General features: G+C 42.6%; 1 protein-coding gene across 1 annotated transcript in view; it reads right to left on the bottom strand.

The window, feature by feature from the left end:
• Kiaa0586 (KIAA0586 ortholog) overlaps positions 1-19,206 on the bottom strand; it is a 115,108-nt gene that overhangs the window by 14,275 nt on the left and 81,627 nt on the right. Inside the window, 2 exon segments of the mRNA XM_052739636.1 lie at positions 8,409-8,517; positions 10,587-10,741. Of these exon segments, the coding sequence (XP_052595596.1) occupies positions 8,409-8,517; positions 10,587-10,741 (264 nt within the window).

The following is a 19,206-nucleotide window of genomic DNA, read 5'->3' on the forward strand; positions in this document are numbered from 1 at the left end:
CACACACACACACACACGAGAAGTGCTGACAGAATACAGTTTACTAAAAACACTACATGCCAACAGATACAATTATAGCATGAAAGGCCCCCTCCCCTTGCTAATAAACTTTGTTAGATTTCACTATACAGTGTACCAGTCAAAGGGGACTGTGCTGATGAACCCAGTATATACACATAGCACGTCTACATGACCCTAATCACAACAAATGTGCCGTGCAAAGTCACTGTGTCTGCCTGAGTCCCACAGACACACATCCTGCTAGGCACTGTCACAACAATGTCATTAAAGCTCAAGACCAGCTCAGGTTCAGTTCCTACCTGTGAAAGGAGCAGTTGCCTCTACTGTAAGTGGGGAAGTACTGTAAAAGGGAGCCCTTTCCTCCACGTAGCCATGCTAATTACAGCTACTACTTCCAGAGCTCCTAATATGCCGTCTTATAATAAGGGCATTTTTTCTTTAATTACTGTATCAACCTAATGAAGCATGTATGATACTACAGGTCAGAAAAGCACAGAGAGGTTAAGCATCGTGTACAAACTCACCAGCTGAGCTATGGTTTGAACCTAGGCAGCCTGACTCCAGCCTGCATGCTCTAGACTGTACTGCCTCTGTGTCTACGGCAGCACAGAAGTCCCCGAAACCAAGGAGTCCCTCGGCAGTGCTGCTCCAAAGTCTGCTCCCGAGTCAGACCTGTGAGCACCAGCTAAACTTTCACACCCCTGGACTCCACCGGAGGTAGTGTCAAGGTGAAGTCTGGACTCTGTGTTTCCAATAACGAGAAAAGTTCCGATCTGTTCAAGTTTAGAAGTACTGTCTTCAGACACCAAAGAGCAACACAGGAGTGCCTAGCTTTGCAAACACAGTACATGTCCTTCGCTTCTTTGTTCTGATGCTGAACTGAAATCAACAATCCTCTTGGTCTCCAGTATGGAAACAGGTAGACATGGACTAGGACAAAACTTGACTGCTATCCTGGCTGAAATGCTTTGTTTAATTATATTTTATTTATATTTTTTTTATATTTTATTTATTTAGTAACTTAAGTTACTAAAGCATTTAATAATTATGCTGTTTAGAAAAGCACTGGTAGCCGGGCATGGTGGCGCACACCTTTGATCCCAGCACTCAGGAGGCAGAGGCAGGCAGATCTCTGTGAGTTCAATGCCAGCCTGGTCTAAAAAGCAAGTCCCAGAACAGCCAGAGCTGTTACACAGAGAAACCCTGTCTCAAAAAACCAGGAAAATAAAGAGAAGCATTGGTAACACATTAACTTGTAGCTGTAGTTAATTTCTGTTGGAGTACGGCTGTGCTGTATAGGAGAGCCATGCATACTAGAAGAGCAGATGCTCCCAATAGTGACAATGCGGATCCTTGGTTCAGATGCCCTGGAGATGGCTTTCCCACTCCCAGGACTGTCTGCTTCATTAATAAAGAACCAGGAAGATGCTGTCAATCTACACATATTACTTCAGTGATTTTGAAGGGCTTGCAAGATGGCTCAACAGGTAAAGGGTCTTGTTTCCAAGCCTGACGACCTGACTCTAATTCGAGACCACATGGGAGAAAGAGAAAACTGATTCCTGAAAACTGTCCTCTGTCCACCTGCATGGCTTATTTATACTATAATGTAATCCTTTATGCAGCCTGTCCATTTTTAAGGACATAATTATGAACTTCTCTCCTAGATAATATACATGTTCTCCATCCCCTCCCTAAATCTTTTTTATTATACATTTATTTACTTGTGTGCATGCAGACAATACACACGTGTTGAGGGCAAAGGACAAATTTTGGGAGTTGGTTCTCTCCTTCTACCATGCAGGTCCTGAGGATTGAACTCAGGTGGCCAGGCTTAGTGATGGCTGGACCATCTCTCTGGTCCTCTGTTTAGTTCATTCTTAAAGAACTGTCTTGCCAGGCGGTGGTGGTGCACGCCTTTAATCCCAGCACTCAGGAGGCAGAGACAGGCAGATCTCTGTGAGTTCGAGGCCAGCCTGGGCTACAGAGTGAGTTCCAGGACAGGCACCAAAACTACACAGAGAAACCCTGTCTCAAAAAACAAACAAAAAAACAAAACAACAACAAAACAAACAAAAAAACCCACTGTCTTAGCTGTGCATTCTCCCCCCAAAATAATCTGTATTTCCCCCTCTTTTAAATCAAAGCATACATTTTCATACAGAAACGGAAGTTAAAATAATCATCTGTTTTAAAACCCATTAATGATCCAGAGAAGTGTCTTTCCTCATGAGGATTACACTCCGGCTTGTATGCAGACACCCTCACATAAAGTGAAACACATAGACGATGTGGTGGTTTGAATAAGCTCAGAGATTTGAATGCTTAGTCATGAGGGAGTGACACTATTAGAAGGTGTGTTCTTGTTAGGGTAAGTGTGGCCTTGTTGGAGGAAGTATGTCACCGGGGTGGGCTTTTGAGATTTCAAACGCTTAAGCCAGGCCCAGTGTGTGGCACTCTCTTCCTGCTGCCTGCCGATCCAGATGTAAACTCTCAGCTACTTCTCCAGTCTCATGTCTGTCTGCATGCCACCATGATTCCTGCCATGATGACCATGGACTAAACCTCTCAACCTGTAAACAAGCCCCAGTTAAATGCTTTCCTTTATAAGAGTTGTCATGGTCATGGGGTCTCTTCACAGCAACAGAACAGTGACAATGGCAGAAGTTGTACTAGGAGGGGGGTGTTGCTGTGACAGGCTTGACCATGCTTTTGTTTGGAGGAATATGGACTTTGGGACTTTAGATTAGGAAAGTATAGATTTGTAGAAGATACATATACTCAGACAGCGCTTGTTACCAGTTTGAATATATGCATTTCTGGTGCTCTTAGTCTGTACCCCATCATCTCCCTCTCTGAGACCTACATCTCTGTCCTGTACTTTGCTTCTGGTACTGGGAATGTAATCCAGGGCCTGGGCACCAGGCTGACAGCCTAACACTGAGCTATACTTCCCACACATGTTGTTTGAAGAGGGCACCCTTAAAACCAGAAAAGTCTACTTAAAAAAGCTCAGCTATGGTGTTAAAGTTACTAAGATAATGATCATTCTGGTAGGGATTGTACTTTAGCTATATTTCAATTACAAAGGCAAAATTAATAATTTTATTAAATAAAAAACACAGAGACATCTTCTAAATAGACAGAAACTTTGTGTTTGCTAATTCTCCTACACTCTGAGTTAGAACCACAGTGTGCGATAGAACCAGTGTGAGTGGCCAGGCAGTGAACTGGGCACAATGCCGGGAAAGCACGGGCTTCTCCAAGTGTGCTGCCACAAAGTGGAAACGGATCCTGACAAAGTATTTTTGAATGCTTACATATATATATTTGAGCAACACAGAAAATCCACAAGTAAGAAAACAGTAGAATTCTGTGATTCTCACGTAACTTGACAACCTAAACTGTCCTAGCATTTAATCCTAAAACAAACAGCTTAAATCTCTGCCCTGATTACAGCACAGTATGTTTGCTCTTCTACTTCTTACGTCTCGCTTAGAATCTTTTTTTTTTTTTTTTTTTTTTGGTTTTTCGAGACAGGGTTTCTCTGTGTAGCTTTACGCCTTTTCCTGGAACTCACTTGGTAGACCAGGCTGGCCTCGAACTCACAGAGATCCGCCTGCCTCTGCCTCCCAAGTGCTGGGATTAAAGGCGTGCGCCACCACCGCCCGGCTAGAATCTTAAAATATTCTGAGAAACCCAAAAAAAGAAAACATTTTTAAAGTGATGACTTTATCACATTACTTTATGCAACTTAATTTTTCCCTGATTCATCATAAATAAATGGATTTAGAACTAGTTTTTCATTTATATTAGTTAACCTAAACAGGAAAAAAAAAAAAAAGGTCAAAGTTAACTTAGAGTGTGTGGTAGTTTGAATAAGAGTGATTCCTACAGGCTCATATATTTGAATGCTTAGTCACCAGGGAGCGGCACTATTTGAGAAGAATTAGAAGGTGTGGCCTTGTTAGAGGAGGTGTGTCACTGGTGGTGGGCTTGAAAGTTTCCTAAATCCACACCTGGCCCAGGGTCTCTCTTTGCCTGCTGCCTATGGATCAGGATGTAGCTCTCTGCTACTTCTCCAGCACCATGCCTTCATGCCTCCATGCTCTGCCATAACAATAATGGACTAACCCTCTGAACTGAACCTATGAACAAGCTCCCAATTAAAAGTTTTCTTCTCTTTCCCCCCTCTCTCTCTCCTCTCTTCTTCCCTCCCTCCCTCCTTGTCTCTCTTTGAGACAGTGCTTCTCTATGTGTAGCCCTGGCTGTCCTAGAATTCACTCTGTAGACCAGGCTGGCCTCAAACTCAAGAGATCCATCTGCCTCTGCCTCTGCCTCCTGAGTGCTGGGATTAAAGGCGTCCGCCACCACTGCCTGGCTAAATGCTTTCTTTTATAAGAGTAACCTTGGTCATGGTGTCCCTTCACGACAGTAGAACACTGACTAAGATAGAGCAAAAGTGGAAAAAAACAGAAACAAAAACAGACTTTTTGAAGAAGCTGCTTTCATGAAAAAGTGCTGAACACATGACTAGTACACTGATTCAGGAGGGGTAGCTTCAACCCCGGGGTCAAAGAACATACCCAATAAATTCAGCAGCAAGTGAAAGAATTTTATCGTAATTATTGGTTTGCTTATTCCTGTGTTTTTGAGACTAGCCCAAATTAACCTCTTGCCTCAGTCTACTAAATGCTAGGACTGTAGGCATTTGCCACCACATCTGGCTTGAAGGATCTTATTCTTATTATACTCCAAAGATATCACTTGTCAAAATAATGAATTTATTTTATGTTAAGATCTGCAAATAAAACAAGATCTTGCTAATCCTTCAGCCATGCAGGGCAAGAGCCTATGTCCCACCACGACTTGCACCAGGTTTCAGTGGGAGACAGCTCATTGAAGGAGATGTTATTTCCAGTAGTCTGCTTGACTTCTTTATATACACACACTAAGTTACTATGCATTTCAAAGTAAAATACATGGTAACTCCACCGTAAAAGAGCCATAATTAGGATTCGAGTACTCTTAGAACCATTTACTGTCAGAAAAGATGTGGTTTTGATTCCCTTGTGATGGGGCAAATTCCCTGTCTTCAAGACTTCTGTGCACAAGAGATAGGACTGAATTCCTTCAAGGTCACAAGGTCATCAGGGCCCCAGGGATTATTTTGGCACCCTGCTTCTCCTATTCTCTGAAATGTTTGGAAATGTTTCAGAATTTCAAAGAAGGGAAAAATAAACCAAGTGCACACATTTTATGGGAAAAGGTTCTGACTATGTGCCAAGGCAACAACGTTCATTCAAGAATTCTCTGTACAGAGCTAGATATCAATTGTGGAGTGACACTTTCTATCTATGTAAATGGTTTATTTATAGATCACTGGTTTTGTATTTGTTTTAGTCAAAGCTCAAATAGGCCTATTCACCTAAGCTTTTCTTCTTCTTTTTTTTTCTTTTTGGTTTTTTTCAAGACAGGGTCCTACTATGTAGCCCCGAAAGTCCTGGAACTCACTATGTAGATCAAACTCACAGAGATCTACCTGTCTCTACCTCCCAAATACTGGGATTAAAGGTGTGCACCTAATTTTACACAGATGTAAAATTAGATGCAAAAACACTAAGCTAACCTTCAATAACTTCTAAGTAAAACTTCCTCCTGGCCTGGGCACGGTGGCAGACTCCTTTAATCCCAGCACTCAGAAGGTGGGTGCAGGTGCATTTCTACTAGTTCAAGGCCAGCCTGGTCTACACAGAGACCTCAGGCCATCCAGGGATATAAAGTGAGACCCTATCTCAAAACAAAATAAAAGTTTCCTGTTAGCAAATATCTTGGTTTCTCTTATTTTTCATAATGAAATTTACTGACTTATCAAATGTCAACTAGCTATTACTGAACAGCAGAGCTACAAGTCAACACAAATATAACTACAGCTATCTCCTAGTCACACACATGTATTGTAGCTGAAAACAATGTCACATTAACTAGAATAGCACAGACATTTCCCTATTCCCAGACAGAATGATTGTTTGCTATAGACAGAATTCATCAAGAAAATAAAAATCATTTTTAATCTTAAGACATTAAAAAACCCCAAACTTACTAAATTATATCAACCATGAATGATTATAATACTCAATAGCACTTTGAGCAAGTCTATCTTAGGAATGTTTATTTGCTCATATCTATATATTGCCATGACTAATTTAACTTTAAAACCATCATTAGAAGAGTTTTATAGGCAACATTTTTGTTGTTGTGTTTTGAGACAGGGTCTTGCTATATGACTTAGACTAACCTAAAATTCTTCATGTAACCCAGGATGGCTTTGAATTTATGATCTTCCAAAATAGGCCACTTTTCATTAGATTCTAAAATACAATTTAACACTAATGTGTTACATTAAAAAAATATTCGATGGGATTAGAGATGGCTCAGCGGTTAAGAGACCTGCTGTTCTTCCAGCGGCCCCGGGTTTGATTCCCAGCACTAATAGTGCAACTCACAATGACTCATGACTCCAGTTCCAGGGGATTAACACCTCGACACCCTCTTCTGGAACAGGGGGCCACGAGGCACAAACATGATGCACAGACTTATGTGTAGGTAAAACATTTAAAACATTAAAAAAAAAAAAGTCAAGACATAAATATATATACATATTGTGGTGGTTTGAATGAGAATGGCCCCCATAGGCTCACATGTTTAAATGTTTGAACCCCATTAATGGAACTATTTGAAAAGGATTAGGAGGTGCAGCATTACTGGAGGAGGTGTGGCCTTGTTAAAGGAGGTGTGTCACTAGGGTGGGCTTTGACGTTTCAAAAGTCCCTGCCAAACCCAGTGTCTTCCTCTGTGCCTGTGGATCAGGAACTCTCAGTCCCTCCCCAGCACCATGCCTGCCTGTCTGCTGCCCTGCTCCTCACCATGATGATAAAGGACCAACTCTCTGAACTGTAAGCCAGCCCCAGTTAAAGGCTTCCTACTCTAAGCTGCCTTTGTCACGGTGTCTTTACAGCAACACAACAGTAACTGAGACATGTACATACATAAAAATCATAATCTAGGACCTGCATATGGGAGAAACGATGGAGCAGAGTCTGGGTTACTTCACTTAATAAGTTCCAGTTCTGTCCACTTTCCTGCAAATGTCATGATTTCGGTTTCCTTTTTAGTGTTGTGTGGGATGGGGAATGAGTGTGCTGGTGTGCACTTGTATGGAAAGCCAGAAATTGAAAGTCAGAATGTCTGCCTTAATCTCTCCTCTGGGCTGGGCGGTGGTGGCGCATGCCTTTAATCCCAGCACTCGGGAGGCAGAGGCAGGAGGATCTCTGTGAGTTTGAGGCCAGCTTGGTCTACAGAGCAAGATCCAGGACAGGCACCAAAACTACACAGAGAAACCCTGTCTCAAAAAAACAAAACAAAACAACCAAAGAAGTAGTTTTAATTGGCACTGTCTTGATGGCTAAGGATGTTGAACACTAAGTCTCACAGGAGAGGGGGTAGAAAACTGGAAACAAAGAAGGTGACAGAAGGCATTGGCCATGAAAGCATATAAGGAGTCATTGGAAGGAGACAGGAGAGCAACAAGAATGCGCACATGCAGGAAAGGGGAGTGGGAAGGGGGTTCAAAGGTCAAGCTAACAAACTAAACAGTGCGTGAAAATGCCATAATGAAATCTATTGCTTTGTACGCTGATTTAACAAAACAAATTTAAGAACATGATTGGGGTAGAGCCCTGAAAGGCTGGAGCGACAGAAGGACGGAAGGGAGATGGAGTGTGAGGGTCCAACTTCCTGCAGTGTAATCTTAGTGACATCTCATTTAGGTGCAGAATGACCTGCCCTTCAGACCTAGGTTCCTCAAAATGTGAACAACTAACAAGCAGGCAGGTACATGAAACAGGAGGCCAGCAGCCTTGCAGAAATAGAAAGAAAACACAAAATGCCTTCACGCCGACAAGAGCACAGGACACTTCACAGAGCAGCATGCGATGGGACCACCATTCGTTTGTAAGCTCCAGTGTGGTCCACGTCACAGTGTAACACTAACTGGCCTTAACGCAGCATATTAATGGCAGTGACCTTAGAGGGAAGGACAGTGCCTAAGAGCTTTAAAACCCAGTTAGAAATAGAGTTTACTAGTTAAACAAAAGAGCTACCAATCTTATTGTCAAGTATAAGGTTCTCCATCTAAATACACTAAACGAGAGGAACAAGTAACATAACTCCTAGAGACAAGGGTGAGAGTCATATAAAAATATGTTCATTATATATTTATATATTCATTATCAGAACATCAAGTTTGCTCTGATAAATATAATCAAATATTTAATAAATATGATTAGCTAAATAAGACATCACTATTTGTTACAAAAACAGCTTACCTCTCTGTCGTGAAAGTGAACTGTCAGATTTATTTCTTACAGAGGTCAGCTGTCTGTGTACTGGCTTCTGTTCAACCTGTTTATTGTCTGCGTCTTGCTGTTGCTGGTACTAAAGAATTTAAGAATAAATGAAGCTATAATATTATTTTTACATTAAAACTGTGTTGAGTTAAATTGATTATATAAACATGTAATAATTTGGTTTGTCATCTGACTAACGCACAGGGAGTGTGTGAAGAAGTCCACACCTCCTGGAAGCATCACCCCTCAGAAGGCAGATGCTGGGGCTCACGACACGTGTGGTTCCCGAGTGGCCAACGCAGTGAGTTCAACAGAGGTGTCCGTCCCATCCTCTACCTCTACTCAAAGCCCACACCTGAACTGTTTTCTGTTACAGATTAGACTGCATTTCTGTCTTTCCTTCTTTTTTTTTTACTGCCCTGTTCTTTTCGAGGCATGGTCTCAATGTGTGGACCACACAGGCCTCAAACCTGTGACCCTCTGACTCAGCCTCCTAAGTGTTAGGATTACAAGTGTTCGTCCCTGTATTTGGCTAGAATTTTATTAAATAGAATCACTGAGGATATATTTTTGTGGGGAGAAGGTCTAGCTTTTACAAAACATAATTTTGGGGAAAAAAAGCCAATTATTGTACTTCTTCAGAGTTCCTACACTCATAGTGCATGGGAGTAGTGGTACTCTAGAGTACAGAACCTAATACACTTTGGCCAGTCATCATTTGATGAACATTGTGTTGTTTCCAATTTGAGGCTCCTACAAATACAAAATTCCCATAGACACTCCTCTGTTCTCTATCCTCTTGGGAAGTAAAATGTACAGGTCACGTGCACGTCCCAGCCAGCAATGGACTGGAGCTTGGCTGCTCCACATCCTTCAACAAATGCAGACCGCCTCTGGGACTTTCGTTTTCTAATGAACACACAGAGGTAGCTTGTGTTTTAATCTGCATTTCCTAATGTTTAATGCCATGCTAATTTACTGTTCAAATATCTTTTTTAGATGAAGTATATGTCCAAATCTTTTGTTCATTTTCAATTCAGCTATTTACTATTTAATTCTCTGGTTCATTTCTATGCTCTGGATTTGTCTTTCTTTCCACTCTACTATCTTTTTGTTCTCTTAATATTGTGTTTGGAGGAGTAGAGGCTCTTATTTTGGAGGAAAGAGAAGTCCCTATGTTTGGTAAACTAATTTTTAATTCTCTTGTTTCATGAAGAGTGCTTTCTCTATCACATGCAGGAAGTTCTTGACTCTTAGTAAAAACAGATTTTCTTTGATATAGACACTATTAGCATATTTATTAGTTTTTCCTGATCTTTGCTTGAACACAGATTAGCAATAACAAATCCTACATAATGTTGTATTCCATAAGCAATCTTTATTACATATTTTTAATTTTCTTCCTTGATACCATACAATGTTGTAAAATACCATGCAATGAATACTGATTGAATAAATTAATTCACAATGAGGAATGAATTGCTAATCATGAATACGAAGCTGTATTTATTACCATGAGCATTTATTTAGATTAAGATCTTCAGGAACAATCATCATAATTTTTTAATATACAAGGTTTCATGGGCCATTGGCTTCACTAATTATGACATTGTTATGCTTTCACGGAACATATTTTATGTATTTTAAAGCTATAAACATCAAATAGTTAATAGGTACAAGTTACTGAGCTGGGTTTATGCAGTCACAGAGACATAAATGATATTCTATACACATGGGGTCTGTGTCTGCCACAGTGTTCACGTGCAGGTCAAAGGACAACTTGTGGAGTTGGTTCTCTCCTTCCTCCTTTAAGAATGTGCTAGAAGATGCTAACTGTGTTGAGGCACATCTTTAATTCTTTAATACCATCAATTGGCAGGCAGAGGCAGGAGGATTTCTCTGAGTTTTTGGCCAGCCTGGTCTCCATAGGGAGCTTCAGGCCAGCCAAGGCTACACAGCAAGACCCTGTCTCTCTCTGCCATTCCCATTCAACTAAAAATGTTCTAGGGATTGAACTTAGTCTGTGTTTGTTTTGAGCCAGGGTCTGCCTACGTAGCTCTGGCTATCCTTGAACTTGCTATGTAGACCAGGCTGGCCTTGAACTCACAGAGTTCTGATTCTCATTTTAAGTAAAGCACAAAGTTCTTGCTTTGGTACCTGAGAAGAGTCTTCAGCTGCTCCTGGTAACTCAGCATCACTGCCTTTTGTTGTTTTGTGTGTCGTGGGAAGAACAAGGCCAGAACAAGGCTGCAACTCCAATTCCCTTAAACTCATTGGACCATGACTGGCACATGAACCTTCACAAATATTCCCTGTATTAAACATGTAAACGAAAGTTAAACTGTCAGTTAGCTTTGAAAAACAACAAGCAACAAACTACAGTTACCAGCATTCCTGAGCAGTTACTCGGAAACAGCAGTGAGCCTCACCCCATACCTGCTATTAAGCTGTATTTATATTAAAGCCAAAGCTCACCGAGAATGCAAAACTTAGCTATGTTCAAACAAATCAATGGAATATCCCAAGTAAGGTCTGTTAGCATTTAGCCATCTATACCAGCCTGCCCTTAGGGTCCTGACAGGATATCCCTCAGCTGCAGCCACTAAGAGCCCTCCTGTGTGCATTCACTACGTTTCCTTGTAAAAGGCAGGCCTTGTACACCTCTAGTCTCTCTCTTCTTTCTCTTCCTCGTCCCCAGGGACCAGTCTCTGCCCACTTCCCTGTCACTTCTCTCTCCCCTTCCCCTAGATGATAAACCTACGTTGGCCCTGTTGTATGGTGTGACTCCTTCCCGCCATTTTAAAATACACAAGGTCCAATCAGCATCACCCACGCAGTCCACCCCTTCCCTCACCACTCACACTATTCCCACTCGCCTGTCCTTTCACTAAGTGGTCAGACTCAGTGTGACACTTTGGATTGGCAATGCAACCTTGCACAGGACGGTGGAGGAAGAGGAAGGAGACAAAGGGGAGGGAGAAAGGGCTGACTTGGCTCAAGTGCCAGGTCACAGCCAGCCCCTATGGGGAGGTCAAGGTGGCAGGCACGTGAAGCACTAGTCACATGACACATACAGTCCAGAGCAGGACCGATGAACTAATGCATGCAGCTGCTGCTCAGCTTGCCTTCTCCATTCTTACACAATCCAGGAGGCCCTGTCCAGTGGTCAGATCATCTCCCAAAGCCATACCCCAGGCCAAGCTAATCTAGATAATCCCTCACTGAGACACCCCCCCCCCCCCCCCCGATAATTCTAGATTGTGTCACACTGACAAAGCTACCACAAGGGGTATGAGAGGACATGGCCAAAGTACATTCTACAGTGTTATAAAAATGTTCTTATGAAAGCCAGGTGGGGGTGGCACACGCCTGTAATCCCAGCTCTTGGGAGGCAGAGGCAGGCAGATCTGTGAGTTTGAGGCCGGCCTGGTCTACAGAGGGAGTTTCAGGTCAGTCAGATGTATTACACAAAGAAACCTTGTCTTGAAAAAACAACCAAACTAACAAACAAACAAAAATGTCCTTATGAAACCTAGTATTGTGTACAATGAATACATGTCAATGGAAAAACAGTAATACTAAAGGGGAATTCCTGATTAGAAAATGCTGGTATCAATCAGCTCTGTTTTATATTTTTCTTCACATGACCACCTTCCCTTTTTCTAATCTAAATGTCACTTCAATCAAACCAGTAAAAGAACAGAAACCTCTATGTAAATGACATCACTGTGTGATTGTGTTGTTCTTTATACTCCAAATCCCTGCACATACATTACTTGTTCAGTAAGTTCTCTGAAAGCTAAGCAGCAGCAAAGACCTAAAGTTGGCAACTTCTAACTCTCGGCTTCCTATTTCATGTTCTTCCTCAAATATTTTTAATACGTGCGTGTGTGTGTGTGTGTGTGTGTGTGTGTGTGTGTGTGTGCTCGTTCACGCTTACACAGGGCGGATGCACATATGGGTGCCCATACTCATGTGTGCTTGATTGTGCAGAAGCCAGAGGACCACTTCAGGTCCCCATCCCTGGGAATGCTGTCAATCTCCTGTAAGATTCTCTTTGGCCTGAAGTTCAAGAATTATGCTACTTTGGCTGGCCAGCAAGTCAGAAGGGATCCTTCTGTTGCCCCACCACTGAAATTACAAGTGCACACCACCCCCCAAAATAAAGATTTTTAAATTTATGTGTATGCACAGTTGCCTGCATGCATGTATGTGCTCCATGTGCCTATCAGAAGCAAGCTGCCCACAGAGGCAAGAAGACAGTATCAGATCCTACGGAGCGGATGCATGTGAGCTCCCATGTGGATGCTGGGAACCAAACCAGGCCTTCTGCAAGAGCAGCAAGTGGTTTAAATGCTAAGCCATCTTTCCAGCCTCATGCTTGGCATTTTGTGTGGCTCAGGCACCAGGCTCTCACGCTTTCAAGGCAAGAGCTTCACTCACTAAGCCAGCCAGCTCCTTCCACAAATATTTCTAAGAAAATCTTGTTTTTCTTATTAACACTTATCTTTTAAATATAGCATAATTTCATTTAATCAACATGAAAGGCTTTAAGAGTTATTCATGAACTAAATTGTTTAAAATGGAATATTTTAATGACACCATAGACCTTTTCATTTTAAAAGCAATCACCTTCACTGGAATTGAACAGCTGACAATTTCCTAGATATAACAAATAATCAGTCTCTGATTGAAAGTTTATGTTAATTCAAGTTTTTATGTTAAATCAAGTTTTTAATGGGCTCTGCACAAAGCAAACATATCCACTGAGCCTTAACTTTCCCCTATACAGTAGTAGTTCCTATGTACGAAGCAATTAGGAAAATGGCTGCCTGGCTAACTGCCCAGTGCAGCAGAAGTTCATTAAAACACTGGCAAGAGCAATGGACAAAATGCAGAGCAATGGACAAAATGCAGAGCAATGGACAAAATGCAGAGCAATGGACAAAATGCAGAGCAATGGACAAAATGCAGAGCAATGGACAAAATGCAGAGCAATGGACAAAATGCAAAGCAATGGACAAAATGCAGAGCAACTAAAGTTTCTGGTGGTGTATCTGCTCTTTAAAGAGCGGCATTCCTGTTTCTGGTCCTATGTCAGTTGGCAACCTTTTTCTACGACTGTCTGTCAAATAAACTGAGAATAAGCATATTTAATGTTGAAAGAAAAATATTAAAAACATTTTTTGCTGATGATATGGTAAACACCAAAGATTCCAGTCTAATAGAAATAAATAGACTAAAATAACTGAGAATTAATAAGAATCTTTGGTGCCATGACTGGACACTACATAAACATTCAAAACTATTAGCTTTTCTCTTCATTATAGCAATAAGAACAAAGAATGGAAAAACTTTTTTACTATCATGATCAAAACTATAAAATATGAACAAAATTAGTAGAATCCATATGAAGACAATTATGAAATCTTACTGAAAGTCAAAAATTCCACGAGGCCATATGTGGAATTTTCCACTTGTGGTAAATCTATGGTATTCAGACAGAGGATACAAATGAGCAGACAAATCAACCCAACACCTAGAAAGGAAAGTCAGCAACACGGAGCAAAAGGTCAGCAAATCAGATGAGGAAATTAGCAATATAAAACTTCAGCAAGGAAACTGAGATAAAAAAAAGAAAAACCAACCAAACACAAAAACTCAGAAATGTTAAAAATGAACACTGACCACCACCACCCCTTCACCCAGCGGTTAAGAACACTTGCTGCTCTTCCAGAATACTAAGTTCAAGTCCCAGCAACCACATGGTTGGTGGCTAGCAACTACCTATAATAGGATCTGATGCCCTCTACAGGCATTCAGGTGCACATGCAGACAGAACATTCATATAAATAAAATCTTCTGGAAACCAACCAAACCAACCCAATGAATCTAATAAAACCATGGTAGAAAGCCTTACTGCTAGACTGCACCAGGTACAGGAACGCTATCAGGATGGAGGTCAAGGAATTATCATGTTCAAATAGCAACAAGGGAAACGCAGCAGGACTATTGAATTTAAGGACTCTGGGAACAGGGCAAGAGACCAAACCTACAAATTCAGAGGACAGAAGGAGCCAAGATTAAACACCAGAGAATCCAGTCGGTGAAACTATAACAGAAGATTCCTCAAATCGGAAGAAATGCAAATCCAAACCCAAAAGGCATTTAGAATCCTAAAAAGACATGACCACAAAAGAACTTCTCTATAATTTATTATATTCAAAATGTCAAAAACACAAAGCAAGCGGGGTGTGTGTGTGTGTGTGTGTGTGTTAAAAACTGTAAGAGAAAAACACCAATTCACCTACAAAGGCAGAAACATCAGAACATCAGATCTTTCATCAGCAACCCTAACACCAGAAGCTCTTCTTTCTTTTAAAAACATATATTTACTTACTTAGTGTGTGTTGGGGGAGGGGAATCCATGCCATGGTGCCTGTGTGGAGCCAGAGGACAACCTGAGGGAACCGGCTCCCTCCCTCCACCAAGTGAGTTTTGGGGCCTGAGCTCAGATCATTGGGCCAAGAGGTCTCAGCACACCCTAATCCGATGGCCTTGAGTCCTGAGATGCAGTAACTGCCAACTGTGACTGCTATACTCAGCAAGTCTACTTTTTAAAACGGAGAGAGGAAAAAAAGGGGAGGTGTATTTCAGGACAAGCACAAACTAAGGCAGTTCATGACTAAAAGCCAGTACTACAAGGAATGCTATACACAGAAAAGGAAGGCAGCTATCTTAATCACAGGAGCACAGGAAAGAATAAATTATGAAAAGAACAGTTGGTTGTACTTTCTTGATTTAATTTTCATGTCATAGTTACCTAGGAATCTATCCATTTCTTTTTGTTTTCAGTTTGGGGGCGGTCTCCTCCCCAAGACAGGGTCTCTCACTACGTAGCTCTAACTGCCCTGGATGGTCATTATATAGACCAGGCGGAATCAAAGTCATAGAGATCCACCTGTCTCCGCCTCCTGAGTGCTGGTATCAAAAGTGTGCACCACCACCCCCAGCTGGGGGATATGTTTTTAGGTTATTCCCTAATGAGGGAGGGCAGTGGTGGCACACCCTTTAATCCCAGCACTTGGGAGGCAGAGGCAGGTGGATCTCTGTGAGTTCGAGGCCAGACACCTATACACATAAATAATGAAAAGAGCTTTTAAAGAAAACTGGCTATGAACCTGGCATGGTAGCATCTGTGGTAATCTCTCTTTAGAATGCTGACGACACGTTGGTACCAAGTATTAACGTGCCTTGGGTCAAGGATGCAAAGTCACTCATAAAGACAGCAATGACTGGGGCTGGAGAGATGGCTCAGCAGTTAAGAGCACTGGCTGCTCTTCCAGACGACCCAGGTTCAATTCCCAGCACCCACATGGCAGCTCACAACTGTCTGTAACTCCAGACCCATGGTATCAAACAACCTCATACAGACATAAACGCAGGCAAACACCAGTGCACATTAAAAATAAATAAATAAATAAAGCTAGCAATGACAATGCAACCATACTTCAGGTGGCTTTGGGATGTATCTCACCATCAATCTGTCCAATGGCAAGCCTTTGCACCTGCCTCTCTCCCAGACGTCTATAAAATTGGTAGGTAGTATTGGTACTGTTGCTGTGGGCCAAGTGGAGACTGCTGTTATCATTCCTGCTTGGTGGTTAACCGTGCTCCAGGCAATGTCACAACTGAAGTATAAAGTCTACTGAAATGTCCCTGAGGCTCTTCCTGGTGGCTCTGCAGGTGTCAATGTCAAGAATATGTCCGTCCGAGATGTCCCCTGTGGCAACAGCAAAAATGTCCCACAATGGAAGCAGCTGGCTTCCCTGCTCAGGTGATCACTCGGGCCAAATCAAAGCTGGCAATGCCCCTGAACTAGACTGTCGCACAGCTTACACAGCACGCGAAGGTACTGAGCTGGAGGGAAAGACTGATGGTCTTTCTCTAGGAAGCTGGAAGACAGCCCTCCACTGCCCCGACTGACGAAGCTGCCACCACTGTATGGTTCCAGCTAAGCCTGTGTGTTTGGAGAGTTTCTCTGACTTCCTCTTTTGGATCATTTTGCTACTCATATGAATCAGGCTGTCGTGTATACCATCAAGGCCACAGACAAGAGGGTTGCTGAAGGTGGCAAGGTCACCATGTCTGCCCAGGAAGCTCAAAAAACAAAATGAGGGCGGGTGGGAGGGGAGAGAACAAGGGAATCCGTAGCTGATATGTAAAATTAAATTAAACAAAAAACCCGAAATGAGTGTCATCATTCCACCTGCATGGATGGTCTCGGGACTACTTGTCTCGATGGGCCACTTAAGTTCAATACTAGGTTAATAACAAAGCACAGTAAAATCCCCCACCCAAGGAGGGAGAATATTTTGTTTTGTGGACTTTAAGTCATTAATTTTTAAAATCAGTACATTTTAATAGGAGTAACTTGACCAAAAACTTGTCTCAGTATTTTAAGACCCATTAAAATAGAGTTTAATGAGGAGGGACATAGAATGTGACGGTTAATACTGTCAGTTAGATAAGGTCTACAATCAGCTAGTAGACAGGCAGCCTTGGGGCATGCTGGTGAGGAGTTAAGACGAGCTGAGGAGGAAAGACGGCCTCAAGAGTGCCATGCCAGGACCATCCATGGCTGCAGTTCTGGACTGACTCAAAAGGACAAGGCAAGCTGAGCATCACCATTCATCACTCTGCTTCCTGACTATGGAGTCACGGTGGTCAGTAGCTTCACACTCCAACGATCCTGCCTTCTCCTCTATGATGTCTGTGCCCTTGAGGTGTGACCAAAACAACCGCCGTCTCCCTTAAGTTGCTTTTGTCGCAGCAACAGGACACATAATGACAGAAGCTGGTATGAGAAGTGGCTGGAGCTGTAATAACCCTGACCACGTGGTTCTGGAGGTGACTGTGGAAGGGTTGTCAGGGATAGACCATCTACGCCGAGGATCCTGCAAGCAGAGGTTAACAGGCCATTCTGGTAGGGCCAGAAGACAAGCTAACAAGAGAAACACAAACAGTGGAGTTTATGAGGCTTCCGAGAGGAATGAGGACTCCTGTTGGAAACTGGGTTAATGGCACTCCTGTGATGTTCTGGCAAAGAATTTGGCTGCATCTGTAGCCCAAGGACTTGAGTGGGGTTGAATTTAAATGTAAAGACTAATTTGTTTGACTTAGAGACTCCAAGACAGGAGCACATTCAGGCTGCGGTGTGGCAACTATTTTAACTGTTCTCATCTAGGTCACGTGAGCGATCCAAGAGCTAAGCAGAAAGATGTTAAATGTGTGTTTACAGACAGGCAGGTTTGAAAGCAGCTGTACTGCTCAAGTGACTGGCACCATTAAGGAAGCTGCTACTTTGTTCTAACACAACAGAAGCAGTGTCCTGAGGGCAAGACTCCAGTCACCGAAAGCTCCACTTTGTGAACAATGCTAATTCGTTTGAAAGGGGAGCACCTAACCTGAAACAGACCGCTGCTGAAGCAGCTCCTTGCTCCTTGAAAGCCTAGCCGTGTTTCCCCAGGGCTGACACACGGAAGCTGATGTAACTGTGGTCTGAGCGGCTCAGGCTCCATCCCAAGCGGGCAGCACAACTTGGTAGCAGTGTCATTGGCTTTGCAGACATGAGAAAAAAGATTAAGGGGATCGTGGAGGCCTGACTACAGTGTCAGAAAGCCCTGAAGCAAAGCAGTGTGTGACAAAATTGGAGGTCCTGAGAGGCCACTGTATGAAACTGCAAAGTAAAACCTAATTTACAATGGTGAACCCAGGATGTTGGAAATACCAGGACCCAAACCCACCAGGACCAAGGGACATCTGCCAAGGAAAACTCCAGACACTGAGGAAAGCTGACCCAAGGAAAGGCCATGCATGAAGCGGGCGGCGGTGGCGCACGCCTTTAGTCCCAGCACTCAGAGGCAGAGGCAGGCGGATCTCTGTGAGCTTGAGGCCGGCCTGGTCTAGAGCAAGATCCAGGACAGACACCAAAACTACATGGAGAAACCCTGTCTTGAAAAAAAGCTGAAAGAAAAGAAAAGAAAAAAGGAAAGGAAAGGAAAGGGAAAGAAAGGAAGGAAGGAAGGAAGGAAGGAAGGAAGGAAGGAAGGAAGAAAAGAAAAGAAAAGAAAAGAAAAGAAAAAAGAAAAGAAAAGAAAAGAAAAGAAAAGAAAAGAAAAGAAAAGAAAAGAAAAGAAAAGAAAAGAAAAGAAAAGGCTATATATGCTGCAGTGAGAGTTGGAGGAGCGGAAGGGGCTACCAAGTCCTCTGGAGCCCCAGAGACTGCATCCCAGGTCCCCGAAGCTGGACGTGGAGCTGCAGATTTGAGACTTTCCCTGCTGGACTTTGGTCTGATCACGCCTTACTATTGTCCCGATTATTCCCTTTTAGATTTTTAAACAGCGCTGTAATTATTAAAAACAATGGAGACTTTTTGTACTAAATCAACTTTTCTATTATAAAATGGTCATGAGTCTATGGCGATAAAGGTAATTGGGTCGGGTGTCAAGCTGACACGATGTAGAAATGTGACTGTCAACAGCGTCACCTGGCAGGATCTAAAATCGCCTAGAAAACAAGCCCTGAGTGTGCCTGTGAGGAATGATCTAGACTAGGTTAACTGAGGTGGGAAGACCGGCCTGGAGCATTCCATGGGCAGACAGATGTCCTAGACTGAATTAAAAGAAGAATGCAAGGTGACCATCAGCACTCTGTTCTCTGTGGAGTCAACGTCAGTCAATGTCAGCGGCCTCCCACTCCGCCCACCATGCTTCCC

Source organism: Peromyscus californicus, unplaced genomic scaffold, assembly GCF_007827085.1.
Source record: "Peromyscus californicus insignis strain IS unplaced genomic scaffold, ASM782708v3 Scaffold_15__1_contigs__length_86483966, whole genome shotgun sequence".
Classification (NCBI taxonomy): Eukaryota; Metazoa; Chordata; class Mammalia; order Rodentia; family Cricetidae; genus Peromyscus; species Peromyscus californicus.